The sequence below is a fragment of the Cyprinodon tularosa genome, unplaced genomic scaffold (assembly GCF_016077235.1).
Source record: "Cyprinodon tularosa strain WSP-4 unplaced genomic scaffold, ASM1607723v1 ctg63, whole genome shotgun sequence".
Taxonomy (NCBI): domain Eukaryota; kingdom Metazoa; phylum Chordata; class Actinopteri; order Cyprinodontiformes; family Cyprinodontidae; genus Cyprinodon; species Cyprinodon tularosa.
Genome location: NW_024039374.1, coordinates 1,581,716 through 1,604,389, shown reverse-complemented (window position 1 = coordinate 1,604,389; position 22,674 = coordinate 1,581,716). Strand labels below are relative to the sequence as shown.

The 22,674-nt window shown below is 39.2% G+C and overlaps 2 protein-coding genes across 5 annotated transcripts; one reads left to right on the top strand and one right to left on the bottom strand.

Annotated features, from left to right (window-relative positions):
* Nucleotides 1-204: 204 nt before the first annotated feature.
* Nucleotides 205-11,529, bottom strand: rnf165b (ring finger protein 165b). 4 transcript variants are annotated; one of them, XM_038308059.1, is made up of 9 exons: nucleotides 11,277-11,528; nucleotides 6,275-6,354; nucleotides 5,815-6,142; nucleotides 5,593-5,724; nucleotides 5,117-5,246; nucleotides 4,858-4,962; nucleotides 4,548-4,643; nucleotides 3,934-4,037; nucleotides 205-1,619 (listed from the first exon to the last, which is right to left on the bottom strand). In XM_038308059.1, the coding sequence occupies exons 3-9, from the start codon at nucleotides 6,045-6,047 to the stop codon at nucleotides 1,502-1,504; spliced, it is 918 nt and encodes a 305-aa protein (XP_038163987.1). In that variant the 5' UTR covers nucleotides 6,048-6,142; nucleotides 6,275-6,354; nucleotides 11,277-11,528; the 3' UTR covers nucleotides 205-1,501. The 4 variants fall into 4 exon arrangements, with proteins under 4 accessions (XP_038163987.1, XP_038163988.1, XP_038163986.1 ...); XM_038308060.1 differs by lacking the exon at nucleotides 11,277-11,528 and adding an exon at nucleotides 6,384-7,123 and having other exon boundaries at nucleotides 6,275-6,291; XM_038308058.1 differs by lacking the exon at nucleotides 6,275-6,354 and having other exon boundaries at nucleotides 5,593-5,721; nucleotides 11,277-11,529.
* A 5,198-nt stretch (nucleotides 11,530-16,727) lies between these two features.
* Nucleotides 16,728-22,566, top strand: LOC119798544 (ATP synthase subunit alpha, mitochondrial-like). Its single transcript, XM_038308055.1, has 11 exons — nucleotides 16,728-16,884; nucleotides 17,340-17,415; nucleotides 19,023-19,192; nucleotides 19,304-19,477; nucleotides 19,784-19,950; nucleotides 20,039-20,339; nucleotides 20,423-20,647; nucleotides 20,723-20,830; nucleotides 20,913-21,057; nucleotides 21,828-21,978; nucleotides 22,054-22,566. Exons 1-11 carry the CDS (start codon nucleotides 16,825-16,827, stop codon nucleotides 22,130-22,132), a joined length of 1,656 nt encoding a protein of 551 aa, XP_038163983.1. The 5' UTR covers nucleotides 16,728-16,824; the 3' UTR covers nucleotides 22,133-22,566.
* Nucleotides 22,567-22,674: the final 108 nt, after the last annotated feature.

Below are 22,674 nucleotides of genomic sequence, written 5' to 3'. Positions count from 1 at the left end.
ATTCAAATTATGATAAAATATACAGCTGACATTGATTTAGAAAAGTGCAAATAGCTAAATTTCATATTATTTCAAGACAATACTATAGGAGTATGTGGAAGCCTCTTAGCAGCAGTTGAATTAGTTGTATTTATGTTCTTGAATGAAAAATCAATCTTGTACTGCTTTATTTTTCTTACACCAAGAAACCGTGGCATTTTTTTCCTGTCTGTTTTAATACCATGAGAATCTCATACCGGCCCATGCCTTGTGAAGAGGGAGGCTATGGAGGGGAGTTGCCATTAGACCCAGATCCACCCGCAGATCTTTGAACCCTAACCGACGTGATTAGGAGAGAAATGCCACACTGGCGTGAGCTCAGCATCTAAAGGCAAGCATGGTCTACTCCGGATGAGTAGCAGGGTGAGGGGATGGCTGTGGGGCTACTTGAGTGCATTCTTGTCCTCCTCTATGAATGATCATAATAAATGGTTCACATGCACAGACACAGTTCCTGTTTCTACTTGCTCCACAATATCAACGACACAGCCCAAGCCTGCCAAACAGCATGCAGATCCGAGGCCTCCGCTCTAGGTCGAGGCCCCGCTACGACACTACGCACATCACTGAAAGCCATGCCTGCAGTTAGTGGGATTAGCATCACCTCTGATGGCGTCTACTAACTGTAAATCCAAAACCATGTGAGACACGAAAGAGGGATTTTTGGCCTTTTTTTGTTTTTTTTTTGTTTTTTTTACTTGGCTCTTTCTCCCGTTGCTGAATACTCAGTAGAGCGATACATATAGCAATACAGCCATATTCTTCCTCTGTGTAGGATTATCTTCAACAAACATATTTCTCCAAAAGGCTTTTTTGCTTGCTACACAACACTGTTACTCTGTAAATACTTATTCAGTACTATACTCCATTACACCACAAGCGTTCAGCTACAAGGGTTCACACCAAACAACCTCATGCTAATCATTTGACGATGTTCTATACAGATGTGCTGAGTCAGGGCTTGGGCAGAGTGCAGCTTAAAGGATTTTTCACAGGCCTAGAAGGGAGAGGGCAGAGAGGGCTTGGATTCACTGGCAGAGAAAAAGCCCTGAAACACCACACTGAGCTCAGGACGTTGGCAGTCAAGAGCGTCCTCTCTCTTGGCAGGTGTATGGAGAAATGTACGTGGGTGTACACGATCTGCCAGAGTCGTGTGAAGCCTCAGCACATCCGTCCATACGCGTCTCTTCTTCTACCCCTCACATCCAGCAAAGTCCCTTGAACTGACCTTCAGTTCAGTCCAGCCACCTGTCTGTGCGTCAGCCGCCCGTCTTTCTTCTTTTGTTGTGTTGTAGGTTGAGTGTGCTTTGTTGATCCCTCTGTCACGGCTGTCTCAGAAGGCAGGCTCTTTGAGTGATGCAGAAGGGAAGAGGGGTGTTTGGCGGGACCTCCCCAGGGACTAGGGGAGACGATGGAGAAATAACAAGACCACATCTAAAGCTGCAGGGGTAAACAGGAGCCATCAACTATCAGGGTTCAGCTGAGTTTCGATGTCCACTCTGCAGATGGGGCATTTCCTGCTGGTGGCCAGCCACTGATCCACGCAGGCCTGGTGAAAAAGGTGCATGCAGGGTAATCTCCTAAAAAAGAGCAAAGACATTAAAAACGTCACATCCACCTCATATTGATCTTATAATGCATAGCATAGTGCATTAAGTTAAAAATATAGGTCAAAACTGATTATGCAGTGAGAAGAAGAACAAAAGGCGCATTTTTCCACTTGCGGTGTGGTACAGCCGGCAGTTGTGCATATTGCATTTTAATGCTGGAAGCATGGGCAGCTGCTGTAGATCGAACCAACTCAAATGAAAGAATTGTAGGATTAACTTTAAACTTAAAACAAAAACAAAAAAAAGGTTGCCGATCGGGGTTTGGTCTCTTTCAGCAGGTCAGATCTTGTTGATCTCCTCCCTTCAAAGAGCCATCCAAAAGACTGATTTTGGGAGAATTCAGGCCTAATTTGAGAAGCTATCCTGGAGTACAGCATTCTAATTGGAAAACAATGATTGGAAGGGATGAATATTAGACTAAAGACATGCTAATGTTAACCGTTTCTTGCCTTGATGTCTTAAATGTGATATTTATAAAGCAAACATTAGGCGTTTTTATCAAAAGTGTGTATAGATGCACTTTCATTTTGTCTTTAATTGGCCAGCAACAAAATTTAAATGAAGCAAATTTCACATTCCTCGTTGACAGCTGTTTTAAGGCACTTGTGTGCAACATGAGGACAACTTGAATATTGTTATCTGATAGCTGCTGTTGAAATGAGCAATGTTCTACTCCAGGTTCTCCCCTTGTATTTGTGTTTGTCTTTGCTGTGCAAGATTTCATCACTTCCTCTTTGGTCATAGCCTAAACAGATTTCTTTTTCTTATTATTCCTCTCTAGCAGTCTATTTTAGGCATAATCTAGCTCTAATAAAGTTAGCATTATAATGTCAGTGAGTACAATGTCTTTGTTTATAAAAACTATTTGCTCTATAAATGTTTTTCTGCTCCTATAATAAATAATACTTTTACAGTCAGATACAATTTATTAATTGAATCGAACCTTTAACCTTGTCTTTGTCTTTTTTTAAAACACTTCTATTGAAACCCCTTGTCTTCATCCTTTGTCATCCATTGTCTTCATCATATACTCAATTACTAATGTGAAGCTGTTAAGTTTAACATTCAGACAGGTAACAAAAATCCACTGATCTTTAATTTTTCAAGATGATCTAATACGAGCATTGTATGTGTTGTCTCAAATCTACCTTTAGAGACAACTGTTTCAAAGAAACTGGACTGCAAGAGCCTGTAATGAAGAAATGAGGTTCCTATTCTACTCTTAAATAGAACAGGGCAAATGTTTGCATGGGACTGCTGTTGTACAATTGAAACAAATCTCCACATATATTTTGGCGCATCTCCCAAACCACATTATAAAATACTCTATAACTGCTCACGATATTGTATGAAACAATAATTCTAGCTAAAGCCAATTTTATTCACACTGATTTAACAGACATGCCTTTTCTCAGCTATACACTGAAAAAACAAGTAACAATTTCTTAAAATTAGTGTATTTACCCTTGATTTGAGAAGTTAAATAAGACAATCTGCCAATGGAGTTAGTATTTTCACCCTTAAAATAAGATTATTAGATATTTTGCACATTTTTTTCCTATCTTAAATGTAAATTGTCTTATTCCATTAACAATGTGTCTCGCTTACCTGCTCAATGCAAGACCAAATGCACATCATTTAAAAAAAATGTATCTACTAATTTGCATTTGGACACTTTATATATGCCAACAAAAAAGTTGAATTTTCCATGCATTTTGGCTGAAAATATAGATAAAACTGACATCACTGTAGAGGCAATTTAAAAAATGTTCATAGATAGACTTATTGGTTAGAGTCAGGTTGGAAATAAACACCTCACTCTATCCCCTTTGAAACACTTTTATTCAGGCAAACCTGTAGTTTTATCAGCTTTTAAGAATTTGCACTCTTTTTGTCTTTCATAAAGCAAAATAACTGCCTGTCACCTTCCCACTGAACATACATCCTTAGGTTTTATGGAATACTTAAGTTGCCTGGGTGCAGCATTTTCAACACATGATGCCATGAAAGAAAAAAAAGAAAAAGAAGTCCTGTGATGGGATTGTTAATGCCTGATACTTTGATGTTGGGTGGCAGAACCAATTTGGGCTTAAAAAGTGCTCAGACCATGTGACAGCTGTATCCAGCATGGATATAAATAAGGTCTGATGAATGTAAATCACCTTTTCCCCCGCCTACACAACTTATTGCACAGTTATGATATAAAAGATATTACAATGACAGAAATGTTATAAAAATGCAAAACTGGATGGATGGATGCTGCAGAAGCAGCGTTTTCCCCTACCTTACATCCTCTCCGTCTTCCAGCATCGACAGACAAATAGTGCACTTTTCATCCGTGTCCAGCTCCTCGTCATCCAGACACATTTTCAGGTCCTGCGGTATTCTCTGCAGAGAAGAGGAGAGCACACGCAAACAGACTTTAATTTTTAAAAGGACGCAGTGTTGATGCCACAGGGGTGTCTGAGTCAGCCAGGATTGGATTTAAAAAAATAAATAAAAAGTCACCTTATCACAGCTCACTGAGGAGAAGAAAAAAAAGCACAGAATATTCTAACACTTTTCCCACAGCATTTGGGTCAGACTGAGTGTAGACGTTTCTTTAAATTCACTCCACGCTCATATCTGCAGACAGCCCAATGACTCATACACTTCGCCTTAAATTATGAATGCTGCAGCTTCGTCTCATTAAATTTCAAAAGAAATCGGGTTGACCTTTGAACTACTGTAAGAGTTGTGACCTTTTCTCTCCACCTCCTGCTTCACTCTTTGATCCTTCCGACAGGCACCATTGCCGTTCTCTGTTATTTCCTTCATCACAGCTCCCTCCTCTTTTTTTTTGGTCCCGGCGCTTTGTCGGAACCATCAAAAAAGATTGTAAAGGGCCTCCAGTCCTACCTTTTTGTACTTGTGGGGGAAAGTGAATCTCTCAATGGTTGTTTGGACGGCTCCGCGGTTCACGCTGCCCAGTCTGTCCTCCAGCTGCAAAAGCTCCTATGAAGAAACATGAAAAAAAAAGGCAATTATGTAATGAAAGCAGGCAAAGATCACTAGAAAACTGCTGTAAATTTTAAAAAAAAAGATAAAAGGCATCTGAAGCATTAAAACCATTGAAAAAAAAAAAAATCTTTTACAAACTACAGAACAGATTAATTATTGAAGAACAAGATGTATGTAGAAGAGAGCGTGAGGAAGTAGCTGCACACACCTCATAGCTCTCTCTGACGGCAGAGGCGTGTCGGGATGGATTGAGACTCTGCAGAGCAAGCAAGTGCAACTGGGGATACGGGTAATTTCTGATCTCATGGACGACCTAAAAAGTGACGGATAAAAGCAGTTGGCATCAGCTCCACAGCAGCTACCGAGTTTTGAGAAGCTCAGAAAACAAATGATTAATCTGCAAGAGGTTGATAGAGACAGATGTGATTTATTGCACAGAGACCGAGTGGGTGGGGTGGGGTTCTCACCACTTGTGTTGAGGCATTGTTTCTGGGGAAGTGGTGCATCCTGGGGGAGGTCAAGTAGTGCTGATAGTGCTGCGGCAGCGGGTGGATGTGGTACTGGTGAGGGGGCAGCCCAGCATCCACGCTGAGATCCCTGATGAAAGATCAAAATCAGCTAAAAGCTCTGTGTTTTATAGGTTCTAAGAAAAGCTATTTTCTACTGATTGATTAAATATAATAAGAGCTGTTTACAAGCTGTATTAATACGTTAAAGGACACATTTTGTAATCAATCTTCAAAGTGGAGGAGACGAGAAAAAAAATACGCATCTAATCTTCATAAATCAGGAAACCTATAATTCCTCACTTTGATATTGAAAACTTTACCTATCTGAGGCCTCCAATTATTTTCCCTGAAAGTGGAGGAAGCTATAAAAATAAATCTGCAGTTCTTACGATTGTCTTTGAAACATTTAAGGAAATGCAAAAGGCGCTGCTCACCAGTCTGTTCCCTCAGCCAGGTAGCGAGGCTGCTGCACCACAGGCTGAGGAGGGACATGGAGTGGTGGGCCAAACTCATAGCCTGGTCTCAGTCTATGCGGCTGGTGTGGAACTCTCTCTGGGGTGCGTCTACTAAAATAAACAAGCAAAAATATAAGAACATCTTAGGGAAGAAAAAAAAAACACGTGAACTCTATTTATACCAAAGGTCTCTATAGATACCTGGAGGGCGGCAGAATGTGTCGGTGCTGAGCCTCGAGGATCTGCTGCTGGAGGAGGTATTGCTGGTGTAATGCCTGAGGTAGGAATGGAGGGCCGGGGATGTCCTGGAACTGAGGAGCGGGCAGTGGGTTCAGAGGTGGGTGGAGCGGAGGACCGTGCTGGTGGCCAGGAGGGGCCAAGTGGGGGTTTATGCCTGACTGCGGCTGCCCTGGATGGGGCATTGGGAAGTCCATGGGCAGCGGAGCCTGAGGACCTAACTGGAAGTGCCGGCAAGAGGTAGCATGGCTGTGCTGCTGCTGCTGTTGCTGCTGCCGGTTAAAATGGGATCCTGAGGAGGATACGAAGAACATGTCAGGAATCGAAACTAAAACACAAGGTAGAAATAATTGTGGGTGAAATTAGTTTTTTTGCATTTGTGTGTGTGTGTGATATAGCATGTTAATGAAACCCTATGTCTTACCTAGGTGAAAAATACTTCTGGGTGGGCAGAAAAGTGATGGTTACCACAAGCACCATGAAAATGACAACCCATTTTTGGTCCTGCACAGAAAATCGCAAACTTTTCTTACTTTAACTCTACCGTAGGCTCTCGTTATGGACTCCTGGTCTTCTGATTCAAGAGAGAGGAAGAGACAGACTCTACCGGTTCCTGGTCAGGGCTTCAGTGCACTTCAGTTTGCATATATTCTGCACCTGACAACAGGTTAGCCTACTCAAAACCTGATTGTCTCGCTCTAGGAAAATTGTCATCAACTTCTGCGCTACTCACACTCTGAACTTTTGAGAAAATTTCCAAACATAATTCAGGTAATTATCAGGTATTTTTCTCAAGAAATATATTTCTAACCGACTTTGTTGACATCATATTGATGCAATCTGTTGGGACCAACCCAAACAATCCACACGTAGAAAGATAACAACAAAGAGAATATATTCCCTCCAAATATATACCCTCTGAGATTATTTTTAAATACAAAACAAATGCTCTTATTTGTAATTATTGACTACAAGCCTGAATGTGTGCTAATTAATCTTTTTTTTTTCTGTGTGCAAGAAGACAGCATGCCATTGTCTTTGACCGCTTTTTTTTATTTATATACCTGTTCTGCAACCTGTAAAAAAATTGTATAGATACAAATTTAGTTTATGCTATAATCTGGAGCAGTGCATCAAATGGTGACAAATGTTTCAGCTGCACACCGTCCCTTTTAAAACAAAATTTCTTTGTTAGGCTAGAAAAACTAGTCACTGAATTTAATAATTTTGTATAAGAGCTTGGACTGACAGAGGATAAAAACTGAACAAACTGAGGAGCAAAAAGGCACAGAAAGCTGAAATCTGAAAATCGGTCCTTTGCAAAAAAAAAAAAGCCGACAATCATAATCAAATCTTTTTTTCAAATCATACTCATGTCACTGTTTCAAAAAAAGCTATTAGAAGATTTAAAAAGCTAACAACCCTTGGCAGTTTTTAAGACCTGGAATGAGCAGAAATGCTATTTCCCACAAAACGTATAAGGAAAACACTTAATGACCTCTATACACTTGCTGCACAAGACTCCACTGATGAAGGAAATCTGTTAGAGTTAGCTGGCGGAGCATTTAAAAAGTCTAAGTATTTGTCCAATTTGTTTTGTTTTGCACATGAGACTGACAGACTTTACAATAATGAGGAATTGATTAGAAACTAAAAATTAAATGTGACTGGATTTCCTTAGTAATAACTCTATAAACTAGATAAATGGCAAAGATTAAAAAAAATCAACTGATTTCTGTACATAACTCCACCAGAATTATCCAGTCTCTTCACTAGTTTATATTAAACTGTTACATCTTATTCAAATTGTCCATTATCATACTCCAAGTGTGATAAATTCAGGTTTTGTATGCCAATAAATATGTTCTGAATATTGTCATGCTGCACTACATGCTCACATTTGACATTAATAATAAATGCATCACAATAACAGGTGGAAACGATTTTCCATTATATAATTTCTGCAGTATTCAAATATATTATAGCAAGATTTCTTAATGACACTCACCCCATATTTTTAGAAAACTTACGAAAGACCAAGGATTGGAAAAAAAATGTTAGTTTGGAAAATGACTGTCATATTTTTCAACTGTCAACTGTAACACGAGTGATTTCATCATCCAAACTTTTCTTAAAACGTACATAGGCATGTCTATTACTATTTCATTTTTTTTTCCAATGGCATTTAAGGAAAGTTTCAAGGCAGGCTTAGAAAGAAGGGCAACAGGATTTAATTACTGACAGAAGTGACTTCAGTTTTCTATTGCTATGGATACACAAATATTTTATAGGCTTCGTTCAGAAGTATTTAAGATACAAGTTTCCTGCATTTTGATTGGTTATGATCAGAAACAGGTGGGGCTCACCTAAGGCACTATTTGTGCAAGAACAGACACTATTCCTGAGCCATTACTGATTAATTTATTTTGTATATGTGGATTACTTGGGTTGTTGAAGACAGCCTTGATGTAAACATCATGTCAATAATATGATTCTATGTATTTTAACTGCTAAAAACAGTTAAATCTATAGGGATTTTCCAAACCAAAAGTGTTCATTAGCTTTTCCAATCATCCACTGTGACTATATTGTTCTTCCATTGAGGAGTTAAGAGGAAATACTTTGAATGCCTTTTTCTAGCTCTCCCACCACAGCTATTTGGCAGATGCAGGGAACAGACTGCTGTCTGGAAAACCAAGAGGGAAAAAAAACTGCAGGCTAGCTTACACTGAGGCACAAGGTTTTAATTCTCTGCCTAGAGAAGGCCAATTTTGATTCAGTTTGCAAAAATAAAGCTATAATTTAATCTGAAGTAAGCTTGTTTGGCCATAACAGAGCAAAATGTTAACAGCTTTATATACCTCCATTTTTTATATCAGAGGTAAAAAGAGAAGTTTTTGAAGAGCAATCAGAAAAACTGGTAGCCTGTTTAACAAAAATGCAGTTCAAGTGCAAAATGTAACCGTGTTCTAAATATACACATATTTTAGTTTCAGCTTGATAGTTTGTAAGTACAGCGAGGCAGACAAGAGGTTGAACTTGCTGCCGCGGGTTGAGTCTGGACTGCAAACAGCAAACTGCGTTTTCAAGCAGGCTCAGTGAAAACGATCACCATGAATGACAGCAGATAGACTCATTCAGGCCCTGTGATGGAGGAAGCGTGGAAATCGTCTATCTTTGTCATAGCAGGAGAGGGGGTGGTTGAGGAGGGGGAGTGGAGGGGATTGGGTGGCGGGGAGGGGAGGGGGGGCAGGTAGGGACAAGGCAAAGGGGGATGGGGGAGAATAAATGGAAATCAGCAAGAAGCACACTGAAGGTTAGGATAAACACTATATTCTTTATTGAAAAATATTAGTATATGTGAAATTGGTGTCGTTTTTTTTTTACTTGTTTGTTCTTAATAATAGTATAAAACCATGCAACAAAACTAAACAACATAGATTGAAGGCAAGGCCCACCATGCTCCATATAGGGTTAAAAAAAAGAACAAAAGCAGCATCCAATGAGCAGACGTGTTGGCTACAGCATATGATTTCAGTACAGCAAGGGTACATCTTTACTACAGAAAGATTACATTGGATTTCCACTAGTCAATGTAGGAAACAAAATAAACAAAAATAATTATGAATCATAAAATGTGACCATGCACTGAAAGTACTATTACCAGAACAAAAGGTAAAGAGAGACCACAACCAAACAATAAAAGACGTTATTACTAATAAGAGGATCTCTTTAGCAGTGCAGGAAAAAATAGGCATCCCTGTGAAATGGATAGCATTTTGGTTTTATGTTAGTGGGGATAAATCAGAAAGTGATGAACCACCAGTGAGAAGGTTTTCCAGCTTTATGTTTGAGAAATTTCAGACGCCCGGAAAAAAAAGGGGGGCCCTGATTATTCAGTGTGATTCGAAGCTTGAAATTTTGGAAAAGGGAACAAAAAGATTACACATAAAATGGAGACACTTATGGTAGGTTGTTGTGTGCAGGTGCAGTGTACCTTCAGGGAAAAAAATGCATGCACGTGGTTCCAATTTACATATTTGCTTTGTTGTCAATCGGAGGTTGTTTTGATCATGTACACTGCACCTTGAGTGAAGAGAAGGAGGATGAGCCAAATTCTGGTGTTCAATGATGTAAGTGCAGCACTTGAGATCATGCAAAATGTATCCACTTTACAGGAATTTACAGCATGTTGTCTAACAAGATTGGATGGGAGGTACACAATGACATTCAACTGATATCTAGAAAGGAGCTAAAAAAAAAAAAAGTTTACTCAGTGCTACAGCAATTTTGACAGAAAAAAAGACAAAACAAGGTGCTCTGTTCTAGGTGTTAGCCAGAGATTTTTAGTTTGCTTAACATGAAACAGTCTATGGCTGAATAAATCTTTGGGAAAGGGTGCTTTTAATACCAATGCCGTCTTCTGATGGAAAGAGGAAATGAAGAAGGGATTCACAATACAGCTAAATGCAGAGAACAGGCAGAGGCCACGCCACACCACACAGCAGCAGATGATCATTAGCTACACAATGGGGGGGACGACAAAGATCTGATAAATGCAGAATGTAGAGCCAGCCTCCATACTATGAAACAGGGAAATAAGAACAGAAATAAAAGCACAATGAAAATCACTGATGCCACTGTTGTAAAATTAATGTTACACTGTAGCTTTTATAAATGCATCACCTAACTATGAGCGCAGATCGGGGTTATATTTGCAGCTCTGCAGCTTCAGACAAGCAGCTGCTGGATTTGCCAATTAGCAAAATGAAAAACTCAGTGATCGGATAGATAAGATAGATCTATGCTCTCTCACACGCATTGATTTGCACGCTAACTAATTAACACTGGTAACAATTAGCCGGAAAATCTGTTCACGCCGACAGGAGCGAATGATCTTCAAATGACATCATCCAGCCTCAGATAAGCTGACTGGCTGGAGAGGCTACGTCTATTTTGCGGTATTTTAACGCTGCGAATACACACGGCAAAATTTACCGTGATAGCCATACAGATTTGATAAAAGCGAATGAAAAAAAAGATAAGGGAATTGCAAAGCAGCTGGTTTTAACACTTGGCCGCGCTCTTGAAGCGTGTGGAAGCCTTTGTGGCAAACGTTTCCGTTCCAGGATATAGTCTGGCCCAACGAGACTGTTAGCTTATCGGTAGCAAGGGCATTGCTTTTAAACGTTTCCTTTTTCAACCCAATAAATAATCTCGGAAAAATTAACATTAAAATGTAAGCTTCGCTTACCTTCAACGACTTAAAATAATTAAAGTAGAAACAAGGTTTTGCGGTCGCTGTCAAGGAAATCTGGAGCGTTTTAAGCTAACGAGAGCTAACGCGACGGCTAGCCAACAGCTGCAGTGAATATTAAGATAAACAGGGCACATGTTTTGAATCGATGTGAATACTAATACCGTACCTCTGTTTCTTACTGAGCCGAACACGGGAAGAACCAGATATCCTACATGCACTAACACCATCCTGGGATCCGTATCTTATGGTTCCGCCGGGTCTTTTAGGGAGATGGAGCGGTAGTAGCAGCCCATGCGGATCTACATTCAGGCGGCTGGTTGTTGCTGGCTGACTGGCTCGCTGGCAAATACTAGAGGCGAACCAGCGACTGTCTGACTGGGCTGCCTGACGCTGACAAAAGCAGACATGTCATTTTTAGTCCAGAGCAGGAGAGGGCGCTGTTGCAACATTACATGCTGTAGCAGGAGGTATCTCAAGGTGAACCCGTCCGAACCGAACTGATCTTTACGGAAGAGGATTAGGGCCACACTGAAAAAATAAGTGTTAACTGATTTTTTAATTTTTTTTCAGTATAATATGAGAAAAAAGTCAGGATTCTGACATTAATCCTAGAATTCTGAATTTTATGTCAGAATTCTGACTTTTTCCTCAAAAGGCTTATTTTTTTCTCAAAAGGCTTACTTTTTTTTCTCAAAATTCTGACTTTTTTCTCAAAATTCTGACTTTTTTTCTCAAAATTCTGACAGCTAACAAACATGGTAGCATCAAGCCGTAGTCATCTCTGTTTTAGAGACTAAACTAGCTCTCTCGTTTTAATCACATTCGGCTAGGAAATAGCATCAGCGGAGACCCCTCTGGCACGTAAAAAGTCACCTAATTCCGTCATTTTCCACCAATGTTTTACTGGCCCTCTCAAGCAAGTTACATCTTTGTCAGTGAAGCTGAGTGCTCCCACATCTCTTCCTTCATGGTGCCCATCTAAATTAAGAGATTATAAAGTCAGAATTCTAAGAAAAAAAGCCAGAATTCTGAGATTAAAGTCAGAACTTTGAGAAAATAGTCAGAATTCTGAGGAAAAAAAAGTCAGAATTCTGAGAAAAAAAAACAGAAAAGGCCCTAATTCTCTTCTGTAGACCTTCCTTTACACTGTAAAGTTTACAGGATTGTGGCTCTAAAACAACAGACAGTAATATAGAAAGAAATACAAATACATTTAATTGCTTTTGGTGTTTTACCTGATCAATAATGGGAGTCACATAAACACAACAGGTTGCCAGAATGCAAACCTAAGAAGCCTAATTTAGCGCCAATAAATAAAATGCATGCATTCATATAAGCGATTTGCAGTTCCTTAATGGAGAACACAGATTTTGCAGCTGAACACACCAGTCTGGTAAACAGTCATGTAGGTACGACGGAGTATTAGGGTACGACGGAGTATTAGGGCCACACATGAAGAGAAAAAATATTTTTGCCATGACGAGATTAAACTCGACGTGTCGACTTTAAGGTCGACGTGTCGACATTAAACTCAACATTTCGAGAATAAAGTTGAAATGTCATGTTGAGTTTAATCTCGACGTGTCGACTTTAAACTCGCTCTGTCAACTTTAAACTCGCCATTTCGAGAATAAAGTTGAAATGACTGACATGTTCTCAAATTCAGAACTGCGAGCCTGGGTAAGCATAGCGAAAGACGTTACGTTATTATTGGTAGGCCACCGCTTCCTGTGATGATTATACAGTTGCAGCACGTCAAAGACTACCTTCACTCTTAAAACGCAGACTGCAGCTGTGGAGCGCGGTTGCTCTTTTCTCCAAACTTTGGAATGTCGAGATTAAAGTCGCCACGATATATCAACTTTATTCTCAAAATGGCAAGTTTAAAGTCGACAGGGCGAGTTTAAAGTCGACATGTCGACATTAAACTCAACATTTCGAGAATAAAGTTGAAATGTCATGTTGAGTTTAATGTCGACGTGTCGACTTTAAAGTCGACATGTCGAGTTTAATCTCGTCATGGCAAAAATATTTTTTCTCTTCATGTGTGGCCCTAATACTACGACGGAGTATTAGGGCCATACATGAAGAGAAAAAATATTTTTGCCATGACGACATTAAACTCAACATTTCGAGAATAAAGTTAAAATGTCATGTTGAGTTTAATCTCGCACTGTCGACTTTAAACTCGCCATTTCGAGAATAAAGTTGAAATGTCATGTTGAGTTTAATCTCACACTGTCGACTTTAAACTCGCCATTTCGAGAATAAAGTTGAAATGTCATGTTGAGTTTAATCTCGCACTGTCGACTTTAAACTCGCCATTTCGAGAATAAAGTTGAAATGTCATGTTGAGTTTAATCTCGACGTGTCGACAATAAAGTTTAAATTAGTTCAAGAGAGCCAACCGCTGCACAGGATACATGCACAGAATCCTATACAGTTGCAGCACGTCAAAGACTACCTTCACTCTTAAAACGCAGACTGCAGCTGTGGAGCGCGGTTGCTCTTTTCTCCAAACTTTGGAATGTCGAGATTAAAGTCGCCACGATATATCAACTTTATTCTCGAAATGGCGAGTTTAATGTCGACATGTCGACTTTAAAATGTCATGTTGAGATTAAACTCAACATGACATTTTAACTTTATTCTCGAAATGTTGAGTTTAATGTCGACCTGTCGACTTTAAAGTCGACATGTCGAGTTTAATCTCGTCATGGCAAAAATATTTTTTCTCTTCATGTGTGGCCCTAATACTCCGTCGTACTAATACTCCGTCGTATATAGGGCTGTATCTAACGATTATTTTGCAAACCAATCTGTTGATCATTTTTTCGGATTTATCAACTAATAATCGATGGCAAAAAAAACTGAAATGTTAGAACTGTAAATATACAGTCATATGTTTATATTACTGTTATGCATTTTTTTTTTACTGTTTTCAAGGCTGCACTTTAAAAAAAAAGAAATTGTCTAGAGAGCTGTTCTTAACGAAGTTTTTTTTTGTTTACACTTGTTTATACAAAATGACAAATCTGTCTAAGTCTCTAAAAGGTTCCTTAAAGAAGGCTTTTTGAGAAATTGAACCTGGTGAAATTAAAGCTTTTCCGCTTAAGTTCTGGATATAATATATTGACAGATAAAAGAGTTTTGTTTTGTTTTTTTATCTTAAATGCAAAATGTTTACACGTTTTTAATTACATTTTGGTATAATTACTGCTCTGAGTGGGCTGCTCTGTCAGCTAAAGGCACATTTTAGAGTCTCTACACTCCAGTTAACGATTAATCGATTAATAAATTAGTTGACGATCATTTCAATAATCGATTAATCCGATTAGTTGTTTCAGTCCTACGGTCCTAGATGTTTTTGGTTGAAAGAATGAAAAAACTTGGACAAATATGAAATCTCTACTAGATCGTAAATGTGTTTGAATTATATTCCAAATCTGAATCCAAATCAGAATAAATCAATGTTTTAAGGTAGCATTTTAGTTTTATGGCTCTACTTTTAGAATTTCCTTTTCTTAGAGTTTATAAAGTTAGGGCTGGGGAGATAAATGTATCATTTTCTTTGCAGAGAATCACAAAAACACACAAATGCACCAAAAACAAAGACTGCATTCATCTTGAAGTTACAATATCTAAATGTGAAACCAGAGCCTGAGAAAAACATCTGCATAACGCTTAATGTTTTATATAACAAAAAGGGAATTTATAAATATTTCTACTAGTTTGCATCCATTGATCAACTGATTTTTTTTCTACTGTATTTTGTAATTTTTAATAAATATTAATGATATATATATTATATATAGATATATGTTTATCGATATATATATATATATATCGATATAGATATATCGATATATATATCTAGATATCTATCTAGATAGATATATTTATATCTATATCTAGATAAATATATTTATCTATCTATATATATATATATCTGTGTATATATATATATATACACTATATTGCCAAAAGTATTTGCTCACCCATCCAAATTATTGGAATCAGGTGTTCCAATCACTTCCATGGCCACAGGTGTATAAATTCAAGCACCTAGGCATGCAGACTGTTTTTACAAACATTTGTGAAAGAATGGGTCGCTCTCAGGAGCTCAGTGAATTCCAGCGTGGAACTGTGATAGGATGCCACCTGTGCAACAAATCCAGTCGTGAAATTTCCTCGCTCCTAAATATTCCACAGTCAACTGTCAGCTGTATTATAAGAAAATGGAAGTGTTTGGGAACGACAGCAACTCAGCCACGAAGTGGTAGGCCACGTAAACTGACGGAGCGGGGTCAGCGGATGCTGACGCGCATAGTGCGAAGAGGTCGCCAACTTTCTGCAGAGTCAATCACTACAGACCTCCAAACTTCATGTGGCCTTCAGATTAGCTCAAGAACAGTGCGCAGAGAGCTTCATGGAATGGGTTTCCATGGTCGAGCAGCTGCATCCAAGCCATACATCACCAAGTGCAATGCAAAGCGTCGGATGCGGTGGTGTAAAGCACGCCGCCACTGGACTCTAGAGCAGGGGAGACGCGTTCTCTGGAGTGACGAATCGCGCTTCTCCATCTGGCAATCTGATGGACGGGTCTGGGTTTGGCGGTTGCCAGGAGAACGGTACTTGTCTGACTGCATTGTGCCAAGTGTAAAGTTTGGTGGAGGGGGGATTATGGTGTGGGGTTGTTTTTCAGGAGCTGGGCTTGGCCCCTTAGTTCCAGTGAAAGGAACTCTGAATGCTTCAGCATACCAAGACATTTTGGACAATTCCATGCTCCCAACTTTGTGGGAACAGTTTGGAGCTGGCCCCTTCCTCTTCCAACATGACTGTGCACCAGTGCACAAAGCAAGGTCCATAAAGACATGGATGACAGAGTCTGGTGTGGATGAACTTGACTGGCCTGCACAGAGTCCTGACCTCAACCCGATAGAACACCTTTGGGATGAATTAGAGCGGAGACTGAGAGCCAGGCCTTCTCGTCCAACATCAGTGTGCGACCTCACAAATGCGCTTCTGGAAGAATGGTCAAAAATTCCCATAAACACACTCCTAAACCTTGTGGACAGCCTTCCCAGAAGAGTTGAAGCTGTTCTAGCTGCAAAGGGTGGACCGACGTCATATTGAACCCTATGGATTAGGAACGGGATGTCACTTAAGCTCATATGTGAGTCAAGGCAGGTGAGCAAATACTTTTGGCAATATAGTGTATATATATATATATATATATATATATATACCATATATATATATATATATATATACCATATATATATATATATATAAATATATACCATATATATATATATATATATATATATATATATACCATATATATATATATATATATACACATACATACATATATATATATATACACATACATACATATATATATGTATATGTATATGTATATATATATATATATGCTTTTTTTTATTCTACAAGTATGTCATTGTAATTTTATAGTAACATTAAAGTTTCTTGATTTATAATACGGTGACAAAAGTATGCTTAAAATTATCTTTTCACCAGGCAATGTGAAGAAACAGTCCACACTTCCTTGACGGAAGGGGGCACAGCTGAGCAGTAAAACAGAATAATTGACATCAGTGGGATAAATAGAAGAAACTCCATTCAGCCATTACATTCACAGGCAGGTCGGATCCGCTCAGTGGAGGACAGGTCATTAGCAACCCGACAAAATGTTATCCGTGAGAGTTGCAGCAGCTTTGGTCCGGAGCCTGCCCAGGAGAGCTGGATTTGTAAGTATTTTACCAAACAATATATGCCTACTATGGTGGTAGCATCAAGCATTTTGTTGTATTATTTTGTGAAAGTGAAGGGTAACCGAAACGCTAAAGGCCGCTAGCTTAACACAGCTAACTTAAAAACGCGACTAAACTCATCCCACCGTTGACTGTAAAACTCTAACCCTGTGTTCTGGCTTGTACTGAGCTAACAATGATTTTTCGAGTTGTCCTTGGAACGACTCGATCTTCGGCCCTGCAGCGGCTAACGTTAGCTTCCCGGCTAACGAAGAGCTAACTGCTCATTCAGCCACGCTTGAAGGTCAGGAAGCCTGACAGCGCATGTCCCCTTCGCTGCGCAGCCTTTAATCTGCGCACCTGTTTATATTTCGCTATCAACACTAAATTGTATTTGATAACGTTAAATTTTCTTTGAGCAAGTGAGTAAAGCCGCCTGTCCTTGACTTAAGGTGTCCAAGACTCTCCCGGCCGCCTGCGTTGGGGTCAACCACATCCATACACAGAGACCATGGCTGCAGAAGACAGGTGAGACTGCACAACTCAGTTTGTCCAGCACAATGTTAGTGAGCCCTTTTCTGATTAACAATACTCGCAGAAATATCCCTGTTTTAAAGCTCCGTAAATAACACCATTATATGTTCTAGTTAGACTAGATCTTTAAGTGAATATTGAGCTGAAAAGATCTCACTTTTTTTTTTTTCTTTCGTTTTTGTCCATGGACAATTCTAAGAAATCAGTTTTCAAATAAAATATGAAATGCAGCATTTACTTGTATTTACTTTGGGCAAAAATAAATAGATTCAAGTATATGAGCATATTTTCTTTTTACATGCAAATAACAGAACTGTGCCAGACAAACTTTACCTTTTTTATTGTTAAAGCTTCCCTCCACAATAAGCCATAGAAGTGTTTTTTTCCTAATCTAAAAGTAGTGCTAATGAATCTTATTAATCTTTTTCTAGAATAATTTAATCAGATTTATCTTTAAGAACTTTGCATGAATTCAAGGCCATATATTTCAACTGACAGTGAATCTATAATTTTAGAAGCTTTATTTTAAACCCTTAAAGGGAAATATTTAACTAATCTGCTTTAACACAGTCACTAAACATTTTGCCCAATTTTCCAGTCCTATGAACTGGCCAAAACATCCTGTTTCTGTTGAAAAATTCTGTATAATTTTTGGAACATCAGAGTGCTCTCTAATGAAGTAGGAATTTAGCTTTCAATTCTTTGAATTCTGGATGTTTTGTTTTTATATATATATATATATATATATATACACCTAAGCTCTTTGTATTTATGGGCTTTACTATGAAACTTTTGTTTTTAAGAAACACAAATTGTCAAATTAGTTCCAATAGACCAAACCTTTAAAAATAACCTTAAAATATATGACCTTGAATAAATTCAAGGCCATATATTTTAAGTGATAGTGAAGAGGGAAATCTATAATTTTGGAAGCTTTACTTCAAACCCTTAAAGGGAAATATTTAACGAATCTGCTTTAACACGATCACTAAAAATTTTGCCCAATTTTCCAAATTCTTTGAACTGGCCTAAACATCCTGTTTCTGTTGGAAAAATTCTATACAATTTTTTTTTTTTTTTTTTTTTTTTTTTTTGGAACATTAGCGTGCTCTCTAATGAAATAGGCATTTAGCTTTCCATTCTTTGAAATTGAATATTTTTTTTATACATATTCTTTCTATTTATGGGCTTTTACTATGAAACTTTTGTTTTTTTTAAGAAACACAAATTGTCAAATTAGTTTCAATAGATCATGCCTTTAAAAATAACCTTAAAACATTCCTCATACAGGATTCAAAATGTATTTTCTGTCTGCGTTTTGTTTACCAAGGGAGATCTTTACAAACGCAACATTCAATTTTGATATCAAAGGCTTTTTTTCAAGAGACTGTCCAGCCTTAAGTATAATCACTAAACGAGGATTATAAAAGTATAGCAGTGAACCTAATGCATCTATTTGGATTCTTTTGTATATTTTCTATAAAATTACAATCAGCAGGTTTTTTAGTAGTATTTTCCTGCCTGTTTAGAGCCAGTTGATGTTTTCATACACTGTAGAAGTAGAATGATCATAATAGACTTCTAAACATGTTCTTTTACAGGCACAGCTGAGGTCTCTTCAATTCTGGAGGAGAAGATCATGGGTGCCGACACCTCTGCTGACCTGGAGGAGACCGGCCGTGTGCTGTCCATCGGAGATGGTATCGCCAGAGTGTACGGCCTGAGGAATGTCCAGGCTGAAGAGATGGTGGAATTCTCCTCTGGCCTGAAGGTATGTATGGAAACAAATTGAGAATTTTAAAATGGTAAATCAATGTTAAAGCTGAAACTATAAAGCAAAGATTACTTCCTAAAAGCAAGGCTGCATTTATTTTAATTTTAGGGCATGTCTCTGAACTTGGAGCCTGACAACGTTGGTGTGGTGGTGTTTGGTAACGACAAGCTGATTAAGGAGGGGGACATTGTGAAGAGGACAGGAGCCATTGTGGATGTCCCTGTTGGGGAGGAGCTGCTCGGCCGTGTGGTCGATGCTCTGGGAAACGCCATTGATGGAAAGGTTAGCTGAAAACTTGGATACTTTAAACTCGAATAACGGATTCCTCAATTGAAAAGATCAAGTTGATTTTTAGAAGGTATAAAAAGTAACTTTATAAAATCAAACCCTTTTTTGTTTAAAAACAAATTGGAGCCAATATGGAAGATTTTGATCCATTTATTGAAGGGATGAAAGCAGATTTTTAGTTTGTTTTTTTTCCAGTATTTCACTCAAAGGAGTATTAAAGATTCTGAATCTTACCCCGTTATTTTTTTGTAATCTACCTGGAATGTGGCAGAGATGAAAGCTGTATACTTATTTTTTTAGGGTCCTTTGGGCTCAAAGATCCGCAGGCGTGTGGGTCTGAAGGCCCCTGGTATCATCCCTCGTATTTCTGTGAGGGAGCCCATGCAGACTGGGATCAAGGCTGTGGACAGCCTGGTGCCCATTGGTCGAGGCCAGCGTGAGCTGATTATCGGTGACAGGCAGACTGGGTAAGCACACATTGAGAATTGTTGTGATCTGCTTTTAGAGTAAAGGCAGATTTGTTTAGATGTTAAAACAGTTTACTTTCCTCTTTAGCAAAACTGCCATTGCAATTGACACCATCATCAACCAGAAGCGCTTCAATGATGGAACTGATGAGAAGAAAAAGCTGTATTGTATCTACGTGGCTATCGGCCAGAAGAGGTCCACCGTGGCTCAGCTGGTGAAGAGGTTGACCGACACTGATGCCATGAAGTACACCATCGTGGTCTCTGCCACCGCATCAGATGCTGCTCCCCTGCAGTACCTGGCTCCCTACTCAGGTTGCTCCATGGGGGAGTACTTCAGAGACAACGGCAAACACGCCCTCATCATCTATGATGATCTGTCCAAGCAGGTGGGTGCTTAAATCTCAATTTAAATTATTACAGCAGAAAATGTTGCATATGGACTAATTTGGCTGACCTTCTCTCCCACTAGGCTGTCGCCTACCGTCAGATGTCTCTTCTGCTGCGTCGTCCTCCTGGTCGTGAGGCTTACCCCGGTGACGTGTTTTACCTGCACTCCCGTCTGCTGGAGAGGGCAGCCAAAATGAACGACAACTTTGGAGGCGGCTCCCTCACTGCCCTGCCAGTCATCGAGACCCAGGCTGGAGACGTGTCCGCCTACATCCCCACCAATGTGATTTCCATCACAGACGGACAGGTCTGTATTGTTTTTGTATAAAATCTCACAGAATCCCCTTTATTGCAGTGTTTATTTTGTATCTTTTTGTTACAGATCTTCTTGGAGACTGAGCTGTTCTACAAGGGTATCCGTCCAGCTATCAACGTGGGTCTGTCTGTGTCCAGAGTGGGTTCTGCTGCCCAAACCAGAGCCATGAAGCAGGTGTGTCCAGTTAAGGATTTAAGTCTGCCCTCATTATATGGGAAAATGACTCTTCACTAAAGTTCATCCAACTTCCCAACAGGTGGCTGGTACGATGAAGCTGGAGTTGGCTCAGTACCGTGAGGTGGCTGCCTTCGCACAGTTCGGTTCAGACCTGGACGCCGCCACCCAGCAGCTTCTCAACAGGGGTGTCAGGCTCACCGAGCTGCTGAAGCAGGGACAGTACTGTAAGTGCAATGCTGTTTACAGTCTGTGTCTTTGAAAAGATGATGCAATGTTAAGATGATCCCTTCAGTAAATCGATCCTGCTGCCTTCATCTAGTATAAACCTAAATTAGTTGGACTCCGAGGCTGCAGCAAAAAATGGTCCAAGTTGTCACCGTGGTTTTGCTAATGCAGTGTACCTGTTAAACCTTAATATATACAGTGGATAGTTATTTATAAAAAGAGGGTGTTGTAATATATAAATGCTATGTGTTTAAAACTTCAATGCTTCTTACAGAGCTTTACTATTATATTAGACACGCTAAAGAGGAAACACTTTAGATAATCCATAGGATTGTTGATGAAATGGCTCCTTCTACCTCAATTTTCTCTGGAAACCATTATCAGCAAAAAACACGGCTCCCCAAGGGGATGGGTTAAATGCAGAGTTAATTTCTCCATTGTGAGATCAATTAAGTTAATTTATTAAAATGTCAAATTACAATGTGTGCTATATTACTGATTTGAAATGTATTAAGCTCTGAATGCTGTATTTTAGAGAAACGGTTCAGCTGAGGAAAGGAAAGTTGCTTTTTGCTTCTTTGCGGACCCTCTAAGGGTTAATATTAGAGTCCTCTTTGGCCAACCATTAGGATCAGCTGCAAGGTCTAATCTGGATTTATTCCAACAGTTAATCTACTACTGGTGGGATTAGGTGCTAATTTTTAACACAAACCCAGTCCTTTAGAGATGAAGTTCTTGTGTACTGAAGTGTGTGGCCCTTCTCCTGTAGGTCCCATGGCCATTGAGGAGCAGGTAGCAGTCATCTATGCTGGAGTCAGAGGACACCTGGACAAGATGGAGCCCAGCAAGATCACAAAGTTTGAGAAGGCTTTCCTGCAGCACATCCTTAGCCAGCAACAGGACCTGCTGGCTGCAATCAAGTAAATTATAATATTTTTTTTTAATCTTTAAAGTCTATTTAAAATATTTGATCTAACATTATTTTGTCCTTTCAGGGCTGATGGCAAGATCTCAGAGGCATCAGATGCTAAACTGAAGCAGATTGTATTGAACTTCCTGTCCAGTTTTGAGTAATGGGTTGCACTTCTTCTGATCCTCAGTGAGCTACTTGTCTGTGTCCTTCATAATGCTTATACATGTGAACACACTGAAGGCCAAAACCTCCATGTACAGATTTCTCCAAATAAAATTTTCCAAACCCCCCTGCTGTGCTGTGTAACTTTGGTTATGTGCTTGACTGCAGCATATTTGAGTTAAGGCAGACCAGCCAACAAGTCATCAGATGTGATTCTGAATATTTGTTTCTGGTGCTCCACATTCATTAAACATATTGACTGTAAGAAGTTGTTAGATCATATTTAAATAGACCAGATGAGAGGGCTTGCATTAGACTTTGCTGAACCTGTCCTTCACTGGTTTTCTAAGGATTGAGCTGTAAACCCATGTTCTGTGGGTCGAATGAAAGGGTAAAAATGTTTGGTATACTAGTAATAAATGCTGTGACAAAATATTGTCCTGTCTTATTTTCAGACTACATTGAATATTTATTGGCTTTCTTTTATCGTTTTAAAAGCCTTTTTCAGAACTTGGTCAAACTGAAAGCTCTACTTTGTCAT